This window comes from Falco rusticolus, chromosome 4 (assembly GCF_015220075.1).
Source record: "Falco rusticolus isolate bFalRus1 chromosome 4, bFalRus1.pri, whole genome shotgun sequence".
Lineage (NCBI taxonomy): Eukaryota > Metazoa > Chordata > Aves > Falconiformes > Falconidae > Falco > Falco rusticolus.
This window is the reverse complement of record NC_051190.1, coordinates 99,647,594-99,670,213: the sequence shown is the minus strand read 5'-3', so window position 1 is coordinate 99,670,213 and position 22,620 is coordinate 99,647,594. Positions and strand designations below refer to the sequence as shown.

The 22,620-nt window shown below is 38.6% G+C and overlaps 1 protein-coding gene across 1 annotated transcript in view; it reads right to left on the bottom strand.

Annotated features, from left to right (window-relative positions):
• MRPL3 (mitochondrial ribosomal protein L3) overlaps window positions 1-21,443 on the bottom strand; it is a 31,046-nt gene extending 9,603 nt beyond the window's left edge. The window contains 10 exon segments of the mRNA XM_037384959.1: window positions 527-604; window positions 2,529-2,637; window positions 11,272-11,332; window positions 13,243-13,342; window positions 17,087-17,107; window positions 17,109-17,186; window positions 18,079-18,170; window positions 19,203-19,334; window positions 19,337-19,380; window positions 21,312-21,443. Coding sequence (XP_037240856.1) covers window positions 527-604; window positions 2,529-2,637; window positions 11,272-11,332; window positions 13,243-13,342; window positions 17,087-17,107; window positions 17,109-17,186; window positions 18,079-18,170; window positions 19,203-19,334; window positions 19,337-19,380; window positions 21,312-21,409 — 813 coding nt within the window. The 5' untranslated portion in view covers window positions 21,410-21,443.
• Between the last annotated feature and the right edge of the window lie 1,177 nt (window positions 21,444-22,620).

Genomic DNA, 22,620 nt, shown 5'->3' with positions numbered 1-22,620 from the left:
GTTCTCCTAGAGCAGGTTGCACAGAGTCACGTCCAGGTGGGTTCTGAATGTCTCCACAGAAGGAGACTCCACAACCTCTCTGGGTAGCCTGTTCCAGTGCTCTGTGGTCCTCAAGGTAAAAAAGTTTTTCCTCATATTCAGATGGAACTTTCTGGCTTTCAGTTTGTGCCCATTGCCCCTTGCCCTATATCTGGGCACTAACATTAACTGAAGGTCACCAGAAGCCTGACTGTTTCCCATTCCAAAGGCAGAAGTCAAGGGATACAGTGAAAAACACATCAGATGTGGAAGTATCCCCTGGAAACCCAGTTCCCAGGGTACACAGATGCAAAGGGAGTTCAGATAACTTATTTGTAACCCACAAGAAGACAGGAGTACACATTTGCTGCTCTTGTCTTTCCACTTGCTTACTTCAAGATGCTCTGGATTCTAATAGAAATGACAGACAGTACACCAACACAATGGCTAAATCTATTGCTTGGCAATGCAACCCCCTCATACACATTCCAGTATACTCCAAACTCACCTTTAATCCAAAAGATGTCCTATAGATATTGCCCATTTTACCAGGCATTTTCTTTCCACGATAAACTTTAGCAGCTTTCTAGACAAAACCAGGGACAATAAAATTAATGTAACTGCAAGAGGTAAACTTACAAACTCAAGTACCGAAGAAAATATGCTGGTATTTCCAATGTTGAAAATATCTAATATTGATTAGTATTTTAAATACCTCCTGCTAGAGATTAGGTATTACTCTACATGTTACCTGAAATACCTGCCCTCAATCATAAAATTGCTATACATACTGTCATATCAACAAACGGATTCTAGCTTTGCTTAATACTTAATGTGTATAGATTCAGAGCAAAATCTGCACTCATCCCATGTTTTCATGTCGTAAAAGTCAAGAAAAGTTTTTTTCCTAAAAGCTCTGTCAACACAAGACTCATCCACCTCACAAGACTGTAGCAAATGGAAACTTGCTTAAATTGTGGATGCTACCATAGCACTCCAGAGCAGTCCTGCCCAGGAAGGCTCCCAAAACGAAGATAATACTGTAGCTTCTTCCCTCTCCTTAATCCATGTCATTTATACTGATATAAACCAGATTTTTTAAAGCATGTATTTTTGAGAACTGAATTTTTAATTACATTCCTTGCTATTGCTTAGTTTTGGTATTCCATTTTTGTTTGGCTGGGTATAACCTGGAGAACAAAGGTGGAAAAGAAAAGGCAGGAGTAAGAGCAATAATTTTCGGTTCTACAGTATAATCAAGGCATTTGTGTCAGCTTCCTGCACCAATCTGTCATGCATTAATAATGTTTTGGTTTGGTGGTTTTTCAGGTTTTTTAATCATACGAAAGTCAGAATTTCAGGAAATCATCTGCAATTAAGTTCTAGTGACAGGATTCTGTAATAGACAATGCAGGATTACAAAAAAATATCTGAGGTGGTCAACACTGGACTGGAAAATAAAAGTCAAGACATTTTTTTTCCCCTATTGCATCCTTTCACTTTGTCTCCTTTTCATGATACCCATTTCCAATACTATTTCCCATTCTATATACTTTGTGAAATTACATCCAGCATCACTTCTTATGAAATTCTAATTTGAAGAGGGGTTATTTTGTAATGAATACAATCTGCTAACAAAAAAATAAATAAAAAAGTGTTGTACATTTAAACGTTTATATTTTTCAGTCTTCAGAGAAAATAGTGCCAGGTGTAAAATTCATTTTCCAGCTGAAATGAAGGACTGTAAATCAGTACTGTATGTTTTTACATTCTCAATTACTCTAACTTCATTGCCTGGTGCCTTTTTGCTTTTTATAATCCTTTTTCAATTTTTCTTTTAATTTCTCTAAGAAAATTACAGACAATTCAGGTTCAGTACCGTGAATCAGTTGGTCTTAATTCTGTACAATGAAGCTAGTTTGCAAAAATCCCTCTTAGTTCAGCCTAAATATTGTGCAGTCTTTATAGGGACAAGCTTTAAATTAATCTGTTCCAAACAGCTTTTAAACTAATATTATTTACAGTTTGAAACTTAAAAATATGACTCTGTAATCTGCTTAAAAATTCTTAGAAGGCAACAAACTATTCTGTGAATCAAAAGAGTTCATTAAGCAGCTATGCATCCAGACAAGGTGATAAAAGCAAATAAGGTTCCAAAGAATAGTACAATATTTGCAGTATAAAATAACAGCTAAATCCTTTCCAATCTATAAAAGCTGTGATAAAAGATGCACAGAACTCTTTGAAGCATGAAGACTAGTTCTCTCAGCTATATCACAAAATACCACAATTTGCTCAGTTACAATATGTTTGCTCACTTATAATCAAGGCATAAGAGAACAGCTATCTGCGTTGTTTATTATACAGGTTTCTGAACCTCCTTGAAACAGCTGGGATTCACTGCTACCACCGAGTATATACTAACAGCTAACTATTGTGAAATCGTTCACTTTTAGTAAGCAGTTCTCAAAATACTGAAGAATGTTTAAACAGGAAATAGGAACCCTCACATTGGTAGATATTGCTCCAGGACGTCTGTGAGTCTTTGTCTGGCCATGGCTTGCAGGCTGACCTTTAAATCCCCACCTCTTCATGACACCTTGAAATCCTTTACCAATTCTGAAAAGAAAAATAATTAAGAAACAAATCGGGGTTAGTTGGACTTAAGGTTTCTAGCAATAACCAGTAATTTAAATCAGGCTCATGATCTTTTTACCTTTAGCAAAGCTCAGCAGACAGAAGACTACACACATTTTAAAAAAATCTGTATTTTATACCATAAACATATTCTAGTGCAATACTTAAAGACTGCTTTACAGAATAAGAAGCACTAGAAGATAGCGAAATAGGCAAAAACACTAACATAAAATGCTCCTTGTTACGAAGGTCCTCAATACATGGTACTGTAATGAAGCTTTTGGCAAGGGGACACCGGAATAAACAAAAAAACCAACCAAAAAACCACAAATAAAAAGCAACTACGTAATAACACATACCAAAACTTAAGGACAGGACATAAGCATCATGAGAGGGAAAAGACGGCTGCTTAGACTAGTATAAAAATAAATGAAGAAACATTTATTTTCCAAACTAATCTCTTAAACAGTTTGCTATGTAGTGAAAACACAACTCTTTTGATTGGTACTCATCTGACAAATAAGGTCTAAACCACAATAACAAATAAAACATATTTTCAGGGTCCATGCCTTAATCTTTGAGGCACATGATAATGTTACTGGCTTTGGAGTTCTCTGTTTACTGCAGGGACAGACTTGACAGGAAAAACTCCCTCACCACGGCACAAAAGAAAAGCTGATTAAAGCTTGTGTTTAAGCCAGCATTGTCTCTTTCCAAAAGAAAAAGTCTGACCACAGGGTTTATGGCTGCCTGATTATTTAATTAATTTAACAAGATGATCCTTTTCCTCCAGTTTACAGAAATCCTTTCCCTGCTAATGTACTTTGCAATGTCACGGTCCTATTACTTCAAGCATTAGAACCTTCCAGTCAAACACAGGAAAATAAAACTGGGTATGAGTATGCGCACAGCTGTATATATGGACTAAATTTTGCTGACTCCCCTGATAAGAAAAGCATTACCATTAAAAACTACAGAAAAATATACAAATGTGGAAAACAAAACCTGGATTCTTTCCTCTTCTATATTCTCCACTGATTGCTGGCCTACAGCAAGTCAAACTACAGTCAAAACCAGCCACAAACAGCAAGACTCACTAAAGCCACAGAACTGTAAGGAAACAAGACTAGAACAACCAGGGTGTACGTCTACCTGCTCAGAACCCAGTGGTCAACTCCAGTTAAATCTGGTACAGAAGACAGATATGTAATTGTTTGAAATCAAAAGTCCTGAGGAAATGCTAAAATGTGATTCAATTGGTGACATGTTCCTTTGGCTTGCCAGTTAGCCAGTCATGCAAGTGGTTGCCACCAGCAAGAGTCCTTCCAGGCCAGCTGACAGTGGTGAAACCTGGGGATATGGAGAGGGTCAGGGCTATGGGACAGAGCTGATGGCATCTGCAGGAGGGAGGACCTGGGCTACCTGGAATCAGGAACACAGGACAGAAATCTAAAGGATGCAATGTTTTGTTACACCAGTTTCTCATGAATCAGCTTATTTTAAAAGCCTGCAGTAACAAACAGAGATAATTGTGAAAAACAGTTTGAAAAATACACTTTAAGAAAGGCTCAAAATTTGTTTTTCTATGTCTGCAGATTGCTAGGGAATTAATAACTTTAAAATACATAGCAGAAACTAAGCTACACAAAAACTCTTATCTGCTCTGCCAAAATGCTGTTTTTTTCCTTTGGAACTATCTATTACTGGCCATGTTTCCAAGTAGACTGCTGCCGGCATCTCTAGCTGGAAGATGGAATTAGCAAACTCTCCAAACCCAACTGCAAGTGGGCTGCACAACAACAGTCATGCAGATAGCTAGAGCAAGCAGATTGGGGAATTGATTGATTCTTTAGCTGAAGAAATGTACTTGCATTCAGAGAAAACCATACAACCATCAAAAGCTATCATTTCAAAAGAAAACTACTATCAACTTTCATCAAGAAGCATAAATCGCCGATGTAATGAAACCACTTCAATATTTCATCCAGATTGTTCGTTTTTAGACATGAACAATTTAGAGTACGGTAAACTGTACTTTTTAATAAAATGTAAAAATATAAGAAAGAGTTAACTGTAAGAGATACTTTTTGAAAAAATGTTTACTTCATCAAATGCTATCAGGTATTTTCAGCAAGAAGCAATTATGTCACATGATATAATTGCTAGTGTTTAATGTCTTATGTAACAGACTATGCTCATCTTCTACTCGGTCTTTCCAACTACACATTTTCTGTGAAGAAAGACTTGTACTTTACAATATTGAAGTCTTAGCAAATTCACAGCAAGTGTGGCCAGACTGAAAAAAGAACACTCTGGTAAACCTGAACATTCTTACGCATCTGTTGATCTGGAATATGAAAACAAATCTCCAACATCTGAAATACTGTGGCTCAAGTCAAGGAAAGATATCTCAATGATGAAATCAGAATATTTCATAAGGTAATAATGCTTTACTATCTACCAAGGTTCTTTTGTCATATTAGTTCAATGATAATGTTTTAGAATAGTTACATTTTTTAATTGTGAAAAACTGACTGAAATCTCTGAATTACCTACACACACACTTTATTTTTTGATTTTTTGAACATTTTCTATTCAACATGACACCGCCATCATCATGATTGAAAATAAAAACAAGTTGTTATTAATTAAATAAAAAGCTATAGTTTTCTTTCATTTTGGAGTTTTTGATTTTTTTAATAAACAGTTTATAATGTCCTTTAAACACATGTCAAGATGAAAAACAGTTACTGAGGTAGTGTATATTTCTTCCTAGACTCATGCTCTATGTGAAATAAAGCTGGAACCAGAATAAAAACTAAAGGGTTATGTAAATAAAATGTAAAATTTAAAATAAATTAAGGAACTACTAAGATCTTTAAAGCAAATTTAGAAAGCAGGACTGTTCAACTATGTTCTTAGTAGCCCAGCCACTATAGCTCATTCGTTCCAGAAGAATACTGTTTTTCCAGCCTAAGTCCACCTTGATGTGACTGTGATCTCTGGGCTCAGGCAAGTGGTGAATTTCTGTACTACATGCGAAAAAACAAATATAAGGACTACATTTTCCATGACTCAAAATTTACCTGTATTTTTAATGCAACAATTTTTATATTCTTCCAATTGTATGAAAAGCAAAGTCCTTTTGAAATCAATACTCATATAAGCAAGGAAGAGAACTTAGATGCATACTGTTAAAAAAATATTATAGAAAATCTGAGAAGGATTGATACAGTTTGCAGTTTTTTAAACTATTTTATTTTTTCCAAAAAATCACAAATAAATGTAAGGATATTTTCTTGTTGACTTCTGAACAGATGCCAGATGTCAGCTAATAGTATCACTTATTAATTTCAAATTGTTTAATTGATTTCTTTGATCTTCTTAAAATTCACTAGGTGTGAATGCATTTAGCAAGTTATCACCAATAAAATACAAGAAAACTAATAATTGAAACTAAACCTAAAACAGTATTTTGCAAAAATGAATGAAAGACAAAAAATCCCCTCAAAGAACATGGGATCTTCTATTACTTAAAAAGTCTTGTGAGCTCATTTCCAACAAATATTTCATAACATTAAATTAGTGTGAGCTAGCCAAATCAAAAGTTTAAAACATATTGTTATTAAATATGCGATACATACTGTTTCATGTATACTATATATACATAATTCTATTTAATTTATTAGTCAACATATGTATAAAAGATACCAACCAAGCATGTACCTCTCCTGAAGTTATTTTCTTATGATGATCTGCATCACCATTTCATTTAAGAATGCATCAAAGGAATCCCTTATTTCCCCCAAAAAAGTCCTAACTACTGACATCCCACCACATCTAGCTCATTACAATCTGTGAAATATTTAAAAAGAAACACAATACAATTCTAATTTAGAACAAACTCAAACATGCATCAGAAGTGGTATAACTCCAAATCTCTCAATAGGCATAAGTACTGACAACTTCAGATATTTTTGAACAACATGCATGGTTTGTCAAAGTGGGATCTTAATCCAGAACCATCTAATAATTAAACAGAATTAATATCTACATTCCATTCTGAAAGAATCAAGTTGTGTGCAGTATCTGAGATGTGATAATCAAGAATGTACACTGAAGTAGAACATCTGTCATCCTACTTAACACTGTTGTAATTTCTTGCTAATATATCTTTTACCTGTCATCTTGGCTTGACTTAAAGACTATATATTTTTGTTCTGACAACAGTAACAATAACACACCATAACTGAACAAAACCCATGCACAAGACCTATCTTTATTAGGTATGATACGCCTAATGCCACTGTTATTCATAATGAATTTAGTCACTGAACTTTGCTTTGCTGAAGCATGATTACCTGAGTCCCAGAAAGGAATCACAGGCAGCAATGATGATATGCAAAACTAAGATACACAAATGTTAAATGAAAGGAAAATAATACTTCTTTAGAATTAAAAATATAGCTTAATTACAGTTGTTCTAGTCTCACCTGCAGGAAAGCAACTGTTCAGGTTAACCACCTAATTTTGTGCAAAACCTCATTTTCCAGGTTTGATACAAGTAAAATGCCAGTACCTAATGAGCCAGCTTTCATTTAGAAAGTTACTGGAATAAAGCACTCTAATTAAACAACAATTTAGTTTGCTGCTAACTCTTCAAACTTAGATAATTTAAAAGACAATTAATTAGATGCCGCAGAGGAAAAGGATTCCCAACTACTTAGTCAAATAATTCAGACAATCATAGAGCATACTTTCGGGCTCAGATTACACTGTTAACCTAGCAAAGCTTAAAAAAACCCCATAAACACACCATAATCACCACTTAATTCTGGCACATTTCAAATAAAACTACTGTTGGCTTTTCTTTGGAATGACAAAACTTCTGATGTTCCAAAGGTTTCCTGAAATGTTGATGAAACAGGTCATGAAGTGGCAGAAAAAGGAGGGTATTTTTACACCTCCACGTCCATACAGCATTGGGCTACCACTGTAAGGCACAGTCCCACCTCTCCCCATCCTCATGTTTTGGTCATCTTTGTACTAGTGCAGAAGCTCACTCAGCTGATCAACAAGCTGGGACATGCAACTGATTCAGCTGAAAACTAACCTAGTGAAGAATACAGATTTCTCACACTGATCTTGTCCTTCATGCAACTCAGGATGCCAGTACCAGTGACAGAAGGTCAATGGGAGCTCTGTAGGAGCAAGCACCACCTCCCCTTTGGGCAGCAGCCTCTACTATGTTGGCTTAAAGAAGTGACAGAAGTGCAGCCCGTGAGAAGAGTTTGTGGACCGTGATATGTATTTTAGCCCAAAGCATATCAGGGTAAAACCAGACCATCAGCCACAGGAATTCTGAGTTTATTGCGTCCCTAAAAAAGGCACCAAGCCTTTACAAGTTTTTGAAAGATGCCTCTGAAGCACCAAGGAAAAGTCTTGTCATTAAAGACTGCTATAAAACTTTGGGATTGAGCTTTTAAATTGCTGAAAATAAGTATTAAGAAAAAAATTCAGCACTAAAGAAGAAGATTGACAGCATGCAGACGCACTGCCTACTGTCAGTGCTTTAAAAGCTACTCACACTGTGCTGAACAAATTACGAGACTTCAAATAAAAACAAACTGCACACATTCTTTAACTGACCTTCTTGTTTTTGTGAAAGTGTTTCTCTTCAGAGGTACAGTGGATTCAAAACATTTCAAAAGACCAAAAACATTTGCAAGGGAAGTTTAAAAGCAGTCATAAACAAAAACACACTACACTTTGGTAACCAATCAAGATGCTTACCCATGACTTCCAAAATGTAGGTGCAAGTATGTTACTTAGTATGCTACGTAACTAAGAAAAGCTTGCTCAATTTTAAGGAACATATTTTTGATTTACATCTTGGCAGAAGGAAGCATACAGAAGGATATCTTGCTCATCGGAATCATTAGGAGTTGGTAAAAAAATAAAATATCCTTTATATTCCACTATATTATCTCCCCATTGAGGTGAACCTTTTTAAAGGAATAATTAGAATTAATCGTGCTATTAACAATAACACTGCTATTTTCATCTATATGATTTCAAACATTGCACACTTCAGTGTTTCCTCCAGTAAAACAAAACTACTGACCATTACAAAAAAAGTAAAGAACATGTTCATGTAAAAGTATATCTAAAAACTTCATTAGCGGCGATAGCAAGTTTCCAGGAATTACTGCCTTTTATGTCCATAATGATTTGATTCAGGTAGATGGAAGTTGTGGGAGGAAGGAGAGGAACTCACACTGTGCTCCCTATTGTAACCCAGCATTATATCCTGAAGTACCTTTTCAAAATGCCCCTATAGCTCAGGATTTTTCAAGTGCCTACACCACTTTTGAAAATGGGTCTTTAGAGAGTAATGTACAAAGGCTTTATTTCACCCTGTGAACCCTCCCCAGGTTCCCTCTTTGTTCAGTAGGGAGAAGCCGGCTTCTCTTGTGGGGGGTTCAGAACACAAGTCCAACATTAAGTATGTTCTCATGTTTCCCCCACAGCATAGCCCAAATGCTACAGCTCAATGCTATAATAACTTCCAAGAAAACTTTTTTTGCCCTTCACTGAAGCATTTCTTGGATATTTTTATGACATTGTGAAACCTGTACTTACAAGTACTGTAACTAAGAATGACAGAAACAGTATTCTGAAAAATAATGAAAAATCAAACCCTGCCCAAGTACCTGACTTAAAGCAACACTGGATGAAATTGCATGGAATAAAGTAAAAGACTCAAAGGAAAACTAGTAACTTAATTCTTGCCCAAGAGTTAAGGGAATGTGGTAAGTGCAACATTCCAGAAACATGGAAATTAAGATGAAAGAAGCATTAAAAGTAGAAATCAGCACGCAAGCAAGTCATAGAAAAAGGTTAAACTCCCCCCAGATACAGAAAGAATGGAATGATTAGAGAATCATATTGACAGAAATCCCACGATAAAAAAAATATAAATTTATCTTTCTCTTTGGCTGAAGAATTTTTTCTTCACCTGTATAGTAATATTGCATATAATAAGCTATCAAAATCAGCACTACAAACAAAAGGCTAATTTCTGATATGGGATCATACAATATCTGGAAAACAGATTAGAAATACTGAATTAAGATAGGATGGGTTCATGAACATGACCAAGAACCCAGTCTATTTTTAGCTTGCTCGTATTTTCAAATACATATAGCAAGATACAAATCAATACCCTGTGGCTGCTTACCAGTATCTTTTACATTACCAAAAAACGCCTTTCCTAGTTCTTGAAATCCTTCTAGGAAAGCAAAGCTTTTCTGCATTAACAAAGTGCACTTAATCTACACGGAATGAGTGTATTCCTAATGACACTATGCTTTGCTTTGCAAACAAGCTATTGCCTCTTATAGGCTGTTCACTGAATGCAATTGAGAAGCAGAATGAATAATATACGAGCTCCGAGTATTACGTAATGAAGTTTGACAGAGAAAAATATTCATTCCAGTCAACTCCTTTACCTCCTTTCTCAACAGGGTGCCCTTACATGTGTATTAGAACTGACAGCTTGGCTGTACTGATATGGTTGGTTTCCCCATATATACAAAGCCCTGTGAATAATATTAGACATCTTTAAGTATTAAACATATGTGAGACAATTACAATGGATGACATTTCAACAAGACCAGTTGGATATTACCTTCATTACACAAAAAATAAAACATCAAATGGAAAACATTATCTTTGTATCACAACACAACAAAAATACACTTCATTGAAATACAGAGCTAGGAATTCTCAGTAGAAATCATGGACGTAATAGAAGAGGTAAGACTTAATCTTTGCTGCATGATGCCAGTTTTTCTTTTGACACCCTCTACCACTTGAGCTCTAATTTGGCATTCACAGTGGTCTGAGAGGAAATCATTCCTCCCACGTTAAAGTAAAAGATCATTAGCCATTGCTGGCAAGGAGATGAGCTGGAACACGAGAGAAAACAAAAACGGAATCTGACAGCTCTGTTGTTCTGCTGAATGTATTCACAATCTTTTTGCTTTTCTTTTCGTCCACATGTTAAATCTCTCTCTGCCAAATCAAAATTAAGCAGTTTTTCTGGGAACTGATGCCTTTATGCAATTATTCCCCACTTTCACATATCACAGATGCAGCATTATAGACCTCTTCACCCCTGCTAAGCTAAAGGACCTCTTCTCAAGTTGTCTATCAAGCCCTTCCATGCTAATCATACAATTGTTTAGGTTGGAAAAGACCTTTAAGATCATTGAGTGCAACTGTTAACCTAGCACTGCCAAGTCCAGCACTAGACCATGTGCCTAACTGCCACATCCACACATCTTAAATACCTCATGTATGTGTGACAGACAACACATCAGCACCATAGCTCTAACAGTACTATTTGTTGACCTTCGATATTCAAAGTCAAAAGTAAGCCTCAGCAAAGAAAGATAATTTTATATTTTTGACCCAATGGCTGAATGGACTTGTATTTCCTGCCACTACCCTTGCTTTTGTAAACCATGAGTTCAAGTCAAAGTAGAGGGGGAAAAAAATTCAACCAGTCTATTTGGAAGATGAACCATACACATTACATCATTAGGAACCTACGTTTTTGCAGTAACATCCACGAACTGCCCTGGGCGGAAGTGAGCAGCATACAAAGGAGTACCTTCAAAAGAAAAGAGATCATGTTCAGCCAAGTGCTGAAAACCTCAAACCACTATCCAGTCATTACCATCCAGCATAGATTACAGTCACAGGGAAGGAAACAAAACTTTATATTCACATATTATTTGTTCTTCCTTATAAACACCAACTAAACCAGATGCTTTGTAGTTACTACTTAAGCACATTTCTCAGTTCCTACCCCAGTTTCAGATGAGTAGGACCAGGAGGGGTCAGGACTTTACTCAGATATGCTGCACTTCAGACGCCAAAAGAGACAAAGCCCAAAATGCTTAATTAGTGAAGACTCACAATAAACAAACCTGGCAAGAAAACAAAACATGTTCCACTTATAACTACTAGCACTTCACAAGGTGGAGGGTTTTTTTAAAAAAAAACAAACCCCTAAATGCTTCCTATTAAAAAATGGGGTTAGGAATCAAGAAAAAGATTTTTGCAATGCTTCCTCTTTGTTAAGACACAGTATTTCCAAACTAAAAAGACTGTGGCAGAAGTACAGATTCATTCACTGGGGAACTGCCCATTACAGTAGCCTTTAACAGAAGCAGTGCTACTGTAGGTCAGTGATATCACTCACCTGACTGCAATTACACTCATTCCAAGTGCTTGTAGTAGCAACATTTTAATTCTAATTAAAATTTATTTTGTTGTCAGCATTTTTTTCATCTGAGTGCAATATTCTTTTATTAGCAGCTTTAAAAAAACACCCAACAAAACACCTGAATTGATAACTTAGTTAATTATAAATTAACTTTAATCTGGAGATGCATGCAGCAGCATGTTTAACAGTTTCCAGCCTGTTTTAAGACAATTAAAAAAAAGAAATTTTAATTGCTTCATATCCACACCTATTTTCATTGTGTTTTCAAATTTCTATGAACACAAACTGAAGTGATGTAAAACTCTCCTAAGTGTCAAGCATAAAAATACTCATATTATTTAATATTATATTTATACACACCTAGGATAAGATGCCTGTCAACTGACAAAAAATCATGTACATGAAAAGTGTTATGTACAAAATACACACAATTAAAATCAGTTTATTGAGAACTTCCAATTCTGCTTTATCTCAAACTTTTGCTTCCATTTATCAGTCCAGACTTCCTCTTCATGTCAGATTTTATTTTAATCAGTCACTGCACTGTCTTAAAAGGTCTTGCAAAAACCTTCTTTAAAGGTAAATAAAGATATGTATTAGAATTTCCTACGCTACATAATTCTTGGGAAAATACCTACAACTGTCAAAAAGCACAAAATGAAAGCAACCTAAATGCACCAGCTAGTAAACCTTAAAAACATAAAACTTTTCATTAAATCTCCAAACTTCTAAAACTAATTTTTAGTGAGAACATTATAATGTTGTATATAAATATATACATATAATATACTATAAATATAAAGTTGTCAGAAAAAACCACTATATATGATAGCCATCAGTCCTACTTCTGAATGCAGCAAGAAGAAACAAACCTCAAACTTCTATTTTAGGCTCCTGAGAAACATTGCCACAAAATTCTGTGCCCTTCTCATAAGGATAATCAGATAACTTCTTGTAAATGCATTCCTATTTATTCCCAACAAGTGAGTCAAGGTTACAGACAAGTATTTTTTTAACTCAATGTTCATATTAGCTAGTTCGGATCAGACATTCTCTAATCAATGGAAACACAGCATCCAGGAAAAAGGAAAAATCCTACTTCTCATCACCTAGAAAGTAAGGCCTAATTTCTAGTTTTCCCTAAGAAAAATGTTTGTAGTAAATGACAATGAATTAAGAATTCAGCAATTTCCATAACAAAAACTAAATACACGTGTCAACTTGGTTTAGGTCTACAAGCAGCAGATGTTAAATGATTACACATGTAATATGCAGTAGCTCAAAAAGATTACCTGGTTTAATTATGGCATCATCTGTTACGTTAAATGTTGTAACTTTCTGCTTCCGTGGTACTCCAGCTTCTTTAAAAATTTCCATTGCAGCCTCTGATACCTGTAACAAAGAGCAGCCATAAAAAAGAAGGATACCCAAGGATTAACCTAGCACAGAAAGGGATTGCAAACTGTCAACACCACTCAGAGAAACAGATATATCATACTACACTTTCATCCTGAGACTAGCATTTTAACTCTAGTCTATAGAAAATCAATTTAAAACTCCTGTGTCTGCATTTTATTTTCTGTCAACTACTTACCCTACAGCTACATCACATAAACAAGAGACATATGGAAATTTCTAAGATCAGAAAAGAGAAAACAATCATTTAGAATGTACATCAGCTATATTACTGCCTTTTCATGGCTTTTAAGGAGTTTTGTAGTAATTTAAAAGCATTTTCTCTTTTTCAAAGCTTCTAACGACTTAGTTCCACACCACCATAAATATAATTTATTTAACTAACAAAACCACAGAAATAAAGCCTAGTCTTGCAAAAACTTCTCGAAATGCTTAACCTCCCACAGAAACCAAGCTAGAGTCTCCGAACAAAAAAAGAAAAATGAAGAATAATTTACGATTCATGTATTTTTAAGATATACCAAGTACACTCAGTGTCAAAAAAATGCTGACCTATTAATGAAGGGCTCTTCTTTTGCAGTCTGACAAAACCAGAAGTACTTAAAATTGCTCTCAGCTCACAAGACAACTCATAGAACAGCTGGCCACTGAGACGATACCAAGCAATGGAAACTGATGCAGGAAAACTGTGGCCACAGGAAAAAAGCAATGCAGCTGATTGTTTTTCAAATGAATTCTAGAAAGCAATTTAACCACCTGTGAATACTGTCACACTTGGATAGTCACATATCTGAGGTTCACTTCACAAACGTTCTGCGCAATTCTTTCTCTCTCTCTCAAAAATAATTTTGTGTATTTAAAGAGAGAATAATGTGAATGGCTTTAAAATCATAACTTATTTTGAAAATCTGCATGTTGACCTTCCTTTTGTTCTTATAGATCTGGTTTAAAAGTGTTAGGAGAACAAAGGAAGTTTTGTGAAGAATGAGGGAGCAAGATGATGAGGATCTCTGACATAGATACAAAATCTTAACTTTAAGAATCTGTCCTTATTTGAGGACAAAGTGTGCACACAAAGTCTTTGAGAGTTAAAAGGATTTTTGGAGTGGTTTGTTAATTTGAGTTCATAGTACAAACCCAAATTAAAAAACAAAATTAATCAACTAAATAAAAAATCTCCCCTACGACCACAAAAATTTAAAGCATCAATGGAGGCTAACTGTATTAAACTGTAGTAACATATGTAAGAGTTAAAAATAAAGAAATCTGCTTCTTATTAAACGCCTGCATATTGATCCTTTATTTCCACTGTTATGCAAAACTGCCGCCTTAAGACGACAGCAAGGAGAGCTCTGTGCTCAGCACAACTGCTTGCAAAGAGCTACTACAGCTGAAGAAAAGCATAGTAAAGTCAAAGGGTAAAAACTGCTTCCATCTCAAGAGTCCCACCATAGCCTTGCACTCTTCTGATTCCAACAAGTTTTCTTCAGACAGTTAAGTCCGAGAGATGTACTTCTACAAACAAAATACTGCAGTCTTTACAAAGCCTTCCTAAAAAGCAATACTAAATAGAAGAACATTGAGTGAATTCTCAGATGTTCTTATTTCTGAAAAGACCAACGACATCTGCCAGTATTATAGAAACATGATCAATATGTCCTCACTTCAGGGAAGCATATAAAATATTTCTGACAAAAAACTGTTGTTACACTTACAGAATTGTACTTTCTAGAATAATTTTGCATTAAAAAAATCATGAAAAATCTGTTCACTTGTAATAGACATATTCAAGTTTAAAAGAAAAAAAATATCTTGCTAAATATGCAATATTATGCATAAATATGTGATCATTTTCCAAGCAATATGAAATACATGAAACTCTTTCTTAGTAAAATTACTGATGGAATCATTACATTGAATTAATTAAAAATCGGTAGCTGTGAGGCATCTGAGGAAGAGAGATGTTCCTACAAGGAATTAACAGAAGATAAACTGCTTATGCTAATACAATACAGTATCATTCAGCTTTCTTTTAATTCTCACTTTCAGACACTTCAGAGATTAAAGAAACACATTAAAAGACTGATAAACATAGGAGAGCAATGATTCAAATCTGCAGCTAAGCCACAGAAAGACATCACCCAACCTTAACAAGCAAAATTGTTCAGAATCGGCATGCCAAATTCTTTCTTAGAAATTACCTAGTTTGTACAGTGATGATAACAACAATGGCAGCATCAATAACAGTAATATTACGGAGCTCAGTCTCAGGCCATGTCCTCACCACAGATTGGTCTAAGGGTATTTAATTAATTTCTTTACTGAAATAAGTCTAAATCCGATCAAATTAATAGGAGCTAACTTGTGAAAAGTCCAAGAGAGTCACTAACATAACTCAAACTACTAAAAAATCCTTGAGCTGACTTTTTAGGTAGTTTGGCTTTGAAAAAATTTTCTTAGTTCTCAAGACCTGTTCAAATAGAAATTTTTTATATACCTCCTTGCTTCCTGCACATTTTCACTCTGACAATGTATTGAATCACGGGTAACATCTTTATGAAAAGATTGACTGTAAGGAGTCTAACGTGTGTAATAAAACTTGAAAATTATTATTTACATGATTCTTGCATGTCTTAAGCCAAGGTAACAGAAAACTAAAAACACAGCTGTCATTTCTCCAGGAAAAATGTCACACCTAGAAAATGGAAACGGACTGAAGTGACAGGATAGACACGAGAAAGTACAAGCAATGATGGTGAAACATGGCACAAACCCACTGAATAAAAGAAAGATAACTTTAAATATAAGCCTGTTCAAAATATAAAAGCCAAGAGATTTATCAAATGAAAAAAGCTCCTCCGTCTCTCACCTCCACTGAAGCAAAAACAAGTACACAGATTAATTTTGAGGCTCTGGGAAAACCTTTTGTTTGAAAAAGGGATATGTATGTCCTCAAAAAGCCACAATCACCAACTGAGACAATCTGCTTTGTAATCACAAGTCCTATTTATATTTACTAGTCTAAATCAAACAGACAAGTGTCAGGATACTGCAAGAAGTGAAAAGCGGTATTTTATAGAAATAATGGATCATGGAAACTGCAGTCCTTTGAGGGAAAGCTTTGTTCCTGCCTTGATCTATAATTCAATTTTCCTCAGGAACGACAGCTCTGCTAGACAAGCTTAGCCACTGAAGATTTCTGGGAATTCCACATCAGGCAACTGAGTTGTTTAGACAAGTGAGTTGTTTTGATACCACTGTCGATGAGCTAGAATCACAAAGCTGTCTTCCTGAAAATTAAGTCTTAAACTTATTAATCAGTAAAATTATATGCAAATTAGACAATCTCAACAGATCTGTGGAAAAATTACAACTAAAGCTAATAAAACAGGAAGAGTAAGGTAGAGAACAAAGTCTTCTGAAAAACTGATGAAGCTGGGTAAGTTTACAAAAGGCCATTAAAGCGTGTCTCTTGCAGTCCTTGTCTCAAATTGCATTTCCTAGAGAATCAAGAGGCAAAACCTTCAAAAGTTCTTGCTAGTCTCTTAACCAGAATCAACACCAGCATTAAGGAATAAGCAAAGGTGACTATGATAAAAGATCAGTTCCACAGCATGCATGTCTGCCAATTAATCTCTTGGAGAAGGCTACCTATGCTACTTTGTACTGTAATCACAACAGAAAGTTACTCTAACAAAACACGCAAAGGGGTTCACTTACAGAAAAAGGAGATGTGTTTTTTGCCTCCAACAAGTAGCTTAGCTGTTTTTCCCCCTGACTCTTCTTTTGAAATGTATCTTAAAACATGGCAATCTTGCACCTTAAGAAAAGAAAAACAGTGTTTGAAGTATATGCAGATTTGTATGCTCCAGACCTTAAGTAAGAGCTATCAAAACAAGTGAAACAAAGTCAGTTTCTGTTTTCATTTGTATTTACATAAACAGGAGATCCAGCCTACAAGAAGGGGAGTGTGTTACCTTTTTACCGTAAGACATCCTTCTTCCAATCAATTAAAGGCTTATCTATTATTAGTAATTATAATAAACATACTAATCATATAGTAAATATACTAATTATAGTATCTATTATTACTAATATTAAAATATTAGTAGAATGCAAACTATATTTCTATAAATGCTCTAGAAATCAAATAACATCCTACAGTCATCTTTTGCCTGCAAGATCTGTACAATTCCTACTATGTGCAGCGGTACAGCATACAGTAAGAGCCCACAGTTTAGGCTTCTGCTCCTTTACTCTGTAAACCTGACACCCTTCACAGCACTGGTTCATCATATGGAAGCAAGAGGTCACTGAACAGCTTCATCACTGCAGTTGCTGCCAGAGAATATGAAGCAGCAGCTTCAGAGCTACAAAGGCTCAGAAATCAAGGTGAAACTTGTGCCTGCAGGTAGCAAAATAAAAGCAGCGAAGAGGGGCAGTTAAACCCAGCTTTATGCTGCCTCCCATCTCCCCTCACGTAATACTATGCACAGTTCTGCAGCACTTGAATAGCAGAAGGCAGACCACTCCTAGAAAGTTCAGGATATAAACAGAATAAGCATGGTGTACTATGCAGGGTTGAAAGAAATGGTTATTTTCTTCAGAGTTTTCCTACTCTGTACGAGGGATAAGTTTCACTTTTGCCTGAAACTTCTGGTTAACAATCTGAATACAGTCCAGGAGATGAAATTATTTATGATTTATTTCACCTTAAGTAGTGTGACAGCATGTTTTTTTCCTGACTTGGTCCATATTGGCATCATTCCCAGCTTTACTGCAACAACACCAACTCTGACAGAACCTGTAGATCAAAACAAAACATGGATGCAATTCCATACTTAATATTTGAAAGAGCCCATCTCATAACCTGCAAAGTCCCATTCTGATCTTTCCTAAGGCGAGTTGAAGAAGGCGAGAAAACATTGCTGACTCCCTTTGTGAGTAGGCTGGGAATAACTTGTTCATTGCTTTTAATTCCACTAGCCATAAAGTTCTATCTGTTTCAGTTGTGTTTGACAGAACATGCAAATTAGCTCCCCATTTAAATAACCAATGCTTCAGACTCCTTTTTTCTTTTAGAAAACACAATACCCATGTAGTATATTAGAGCCAAAGAAACTATTGAAAAGTTTACTGTAGGGCATTCCTCCCAGCCCAAACCTTTGCATATTTTTTTGTCCTTGTAACTATACAGCAAAGGCAAACTGTCAAGTCTGGCTTCTGACAGTCCGTGATGTGAAAACCAAAACACTTAAGGTGAAGAATAAATGCTTTAAAGCTTGAAAAAAATGCCTTTTGTTCAAGTTTCCACTGTCATACCTGAGGATCTTCTCGTGGATTTTCAGGCTGTCATGTTGTTGTTTGCTGTCAAGGGATGTGACCCTTCTGAAGGCTCAAAAACTTTACATTGTGTTCTAGTCCATAAGACTTTGGAATCATTGAACAGAAGGGATGTGTTAAATATTACACTTTTTCTTCAGAGTCCAGTGATATTTACAAGAACATTTTCAAGTTCACATACTTCACATCCTAGGGAGTCTTCTTAAATAAATTTTTAGTTTATTATCTTGTCATTGTGCAGCAGTGGGACTGGCCAAGTGCTGATTTGGACAAAAACCTAAGTTCTTACAAGGTTCTTAATACCTTGTAATACTTTAAATGCTCTTCAGAGAACAGATGTATTACATGTACTTACTGACTAGGACATGTATTGAATGGCTGAGGTAAAAGCAAAAAGAATACTTTATAAGACACAATCCTGTTGTTAGTGAGTGCAACAACAAAACAATAATTTCAGCATGAGTTTAGTATTTCAGAAGAGAGACTTTCTCACCTGGTTTCCACTCATTCAGTGCCCATGGCTCATCTTTCAGAGGGCACAGCTTGCTGGCTGTCTGAGCTTTGTACTCCTCCGCAGTTACCTTCTTGAGGAACTGGACGTTCTCTTCAGAAAGATGCTCATGCACCACGTTACACTGTTAACGTGCCTGCATACAAAGCCCAGCTGTCCCCTTCCAGTGGTGGTAAAAGTATTAATTAGTGTCTTAGCAGTTCAAATAATGTCCTCACACAACACATATGTTCGCAATGTAATACATACCACATACCACAGTGTAGTCACGAAGACAAAACCATACTAGCATGCTATTCAACCAACACCAAACTGGCCACCCTTGACCAACACCACCTAATTATTCATCAGGCATTCGTCTGACTTCAAAGTATTCTAAAATCTACCAAAGGGGAGCAAGCAGTAACAAATCAACCAACCACTCCTACGATAAAAAAAACTAGATCTGTGAACAAAGATATAGATAGCAGTGGGTTTTGTTTACTTGAACTTTAGCAAGGCTTTCAGCACAGTCTCCTGTGGCATCCTTCTCTCCAAACCGGGAGGTTATGGCACAGATGGGTGGGCTATCAAATGGGCAAAAACCTGGTTGGATCATCAGGCTGAACGAGTCACGGTTTACACGCTACCAGAGGGCCAGTTACAACTGGAGTTCCTCAAGAGTCTGTTCAGGGACTTGTCCAGTTTAATACCTTTATCAGTGACCTCTAACAGAGGATCAGTGCACCCTTCTTAAGTTTGTGAACAAAACTGAACTGAGGGGAGCAGTTGATAATGAATGCTCAAGGGCGTCCCTCTGTCAGTCAGAGGGAAAAGCCAACAAGGAACCCAATGAAATTAGTAAAGGAGAAATGCAAAGTCCCACAACTTGGATGGAATAACTACTTGCAATAGTACAGGCTGTGACTTCAGCAGAGCTGCTCCCCATCCAGGCAAAGGACCTGGGAGTCCCGGGGGCAAAAAGGTAATAAAAGGAGCCAGCAAGCTCCTGGCAGCAATGAAAACTAACAGTAGCCTGGGCTGTATCAACAGAAGCACGGTGAGAAGATCAAGGGAAGCAGCTATCACCCTTTCTTTGGTGCTCCAAGTAGACCATATCTGTAATACTAAATCCAGTTTTGGGTCCCCAACAGGGACACTTATAGACAAGTCCAGCAGTGGTACACAAAAATACAGGGGCTGCAGCACTTGCCTTACGAGGGGGATTGAGGTAACTGGGCTTGTTTAGTCTAGAGAGGAGCAGGCTTGGGGGGATGGGGGGGGGCTGACAGCAGCTTTCCAATACCTATGAGAAGTGATAAGACAGGGCCAGGCCATGCTTACTGAGATACACTGCGGAGGATGAGAGAATTGGTATAAACTGAAAAAGGAAGTTCTGATTTGACATATGGAAAAAACGTTAACATTCAGCCTGAGGCCAGTCAAACACTGGAACAGGGGCCCAGAGATGCTTTGCAGCCTCCATCCTTGGAGCCCTAACAACTGCCCTGGCCTCAGAGCTGGCCACACTGCGAGCAGGAGGTTAGACCAGAAAGCTCCTCAGCTCCCCTCCAGCCCCAACAACTCTGATTTTATGTTTGCTGCTAAACAGCCTGCCATACTGACATAACTTTTAAGGGCTCGGAAAAGCTCAAGCCCCTCCATCCTCTGCAAGTACAATGAAACAGAGTATTTCACCATGGATTTAGCAAAGGCAGGTAGCTAGCTGTGACAGCGGGCCGAGGTGCCTGAAAGCACAGCAAGTCAAGTCGTTCACTAGGAAGCAAAGGTGCTCTGGATGCACACACGCGTGTCCCGCCGTCACTCCCACACGGCCTGGGGCTATTGCTAAGGCTCGAGTGCCCCGGCAGCAACCCGCGGCCCCACCACCTCTACCCGTGCAAACGCCCCGGGCGCTGCCGGCAGACTGCACCCCGAGGCCTCTCCCAGCGGCGGCGACCAGAGAGGCCGCGGCCGGGCAGGGGCCGCCGAGGTGTCCTCACGGTGTCCCTCGCCTCGGGCTGCGGCGGCCCCGCCTCTGCCCCCGCTCTTCCCGGCCCTCGCCGCGACCCTCCCCGCTGCAGCCCCTTTCCCTCCCAGACCTTCCGCTACCTGCCGCCAGAAGCCCCCGCCGCCGCCCAGAGCGGCCTCCCTGGCGCTGCGGCCCGCAGCCGGCCCACCAGCCGGCTCAGCAGCCCCCCGCCCGCCATGCCGCGGCCGTCAGCGCACCCGCCGCCAGCTTCCGGCGCCGCCTGCTCCGGCGCTGAAAACCTCCCGTGCGGCCGCGCGAAGAAGGTTCCGGCCGCGCTCCCTGCGAGGGGGGCTGCGGTTAACTCCAAAGTAACTGTCCCGGGGGGACACGCTGCCCTCCCCAGGCGAAGGCACCTGCCCCGCGGCACTGCCTGCGGTTTGACCTGGGCCCTGGCGGGCGGCCGCTGGGCTGAGGGCTGCCCCGAGGCCCCGCGGGTCAGGGTTGCGGCATCCGTGGCGGATGGGGCTTCTCTGACACGGGGGCGGGGGGTAAGACCTCACGCAAGGGGGTGATGAGAGAGGACATGCAGAAATAGACACGAGCACCCTGCCCCCCGCAACACCACCACCCCTGCCATCGCTCCCCTTCCTCCGCTCTGGCCGCCACACAGTGACACGCGACATGTCGGCGTCAGCGGCGGCGCCCCCCGGAGCCCTTCCCCCCGCCCCGCCCCGGCGCCCCGCGGGCAGGCTGCCGCGCGTCTGGGTGCCGGAGCCCCGCGCAGTGTGGGGTTGGCTGCCTCGGGGGCTTCTCCGGGTGGGTAGGGCACGCAAGGAGGGAGGGAGGGCGACATTTTTGGTGAGAGTGTTTAATATAGTAGCCGGTGAAGTTACTGGCAAGGTTACAGCGGGTGGGCTGGGCAGCCTGGCACAAGGCTGGTACCTCTGGCCGGTCTCGGTGAGGTCTGGCTTTCATCAGCATTCAGAATTAACTCAGCCTTTCCCCTGAGCAGGGCACCAGCACAGCTGAGAGCGCACTAGTTAGGGAAGCGGAGGGCTGTGGACCCGAGGCTGCCTTTTGGTTTCAACAGAAATCTTTTTTAAAGATCCGTGACTGGTCAGGGTGGTCAGCTGAAGTCGGTCGTGGCTTTGCCTGTGTGTGCATGGGTGTTGCACCTGAGGCTTGTGGCCAGCTAGCCAGGCCTGACAGGGGCCGCAGGCACTGCAGGGTGGGCAACTGAGCAGAATTTTGGTGTTCACACCCAAAACTGTGACCCAGAAAACTACCAGCAGCTTTCACACATGCTCCTTGTCCTTATGTTTCCTTCTTGTCTTTTTAAGAAGTAAACACAAGGTGTGTTCTGAAATGCATCTCTCAAGTTCACGGTCCAACTGATACTCCCTCTCTGAAGCTGGTTAGTCATCTCTGCTACCATAGCGACCACTGCAT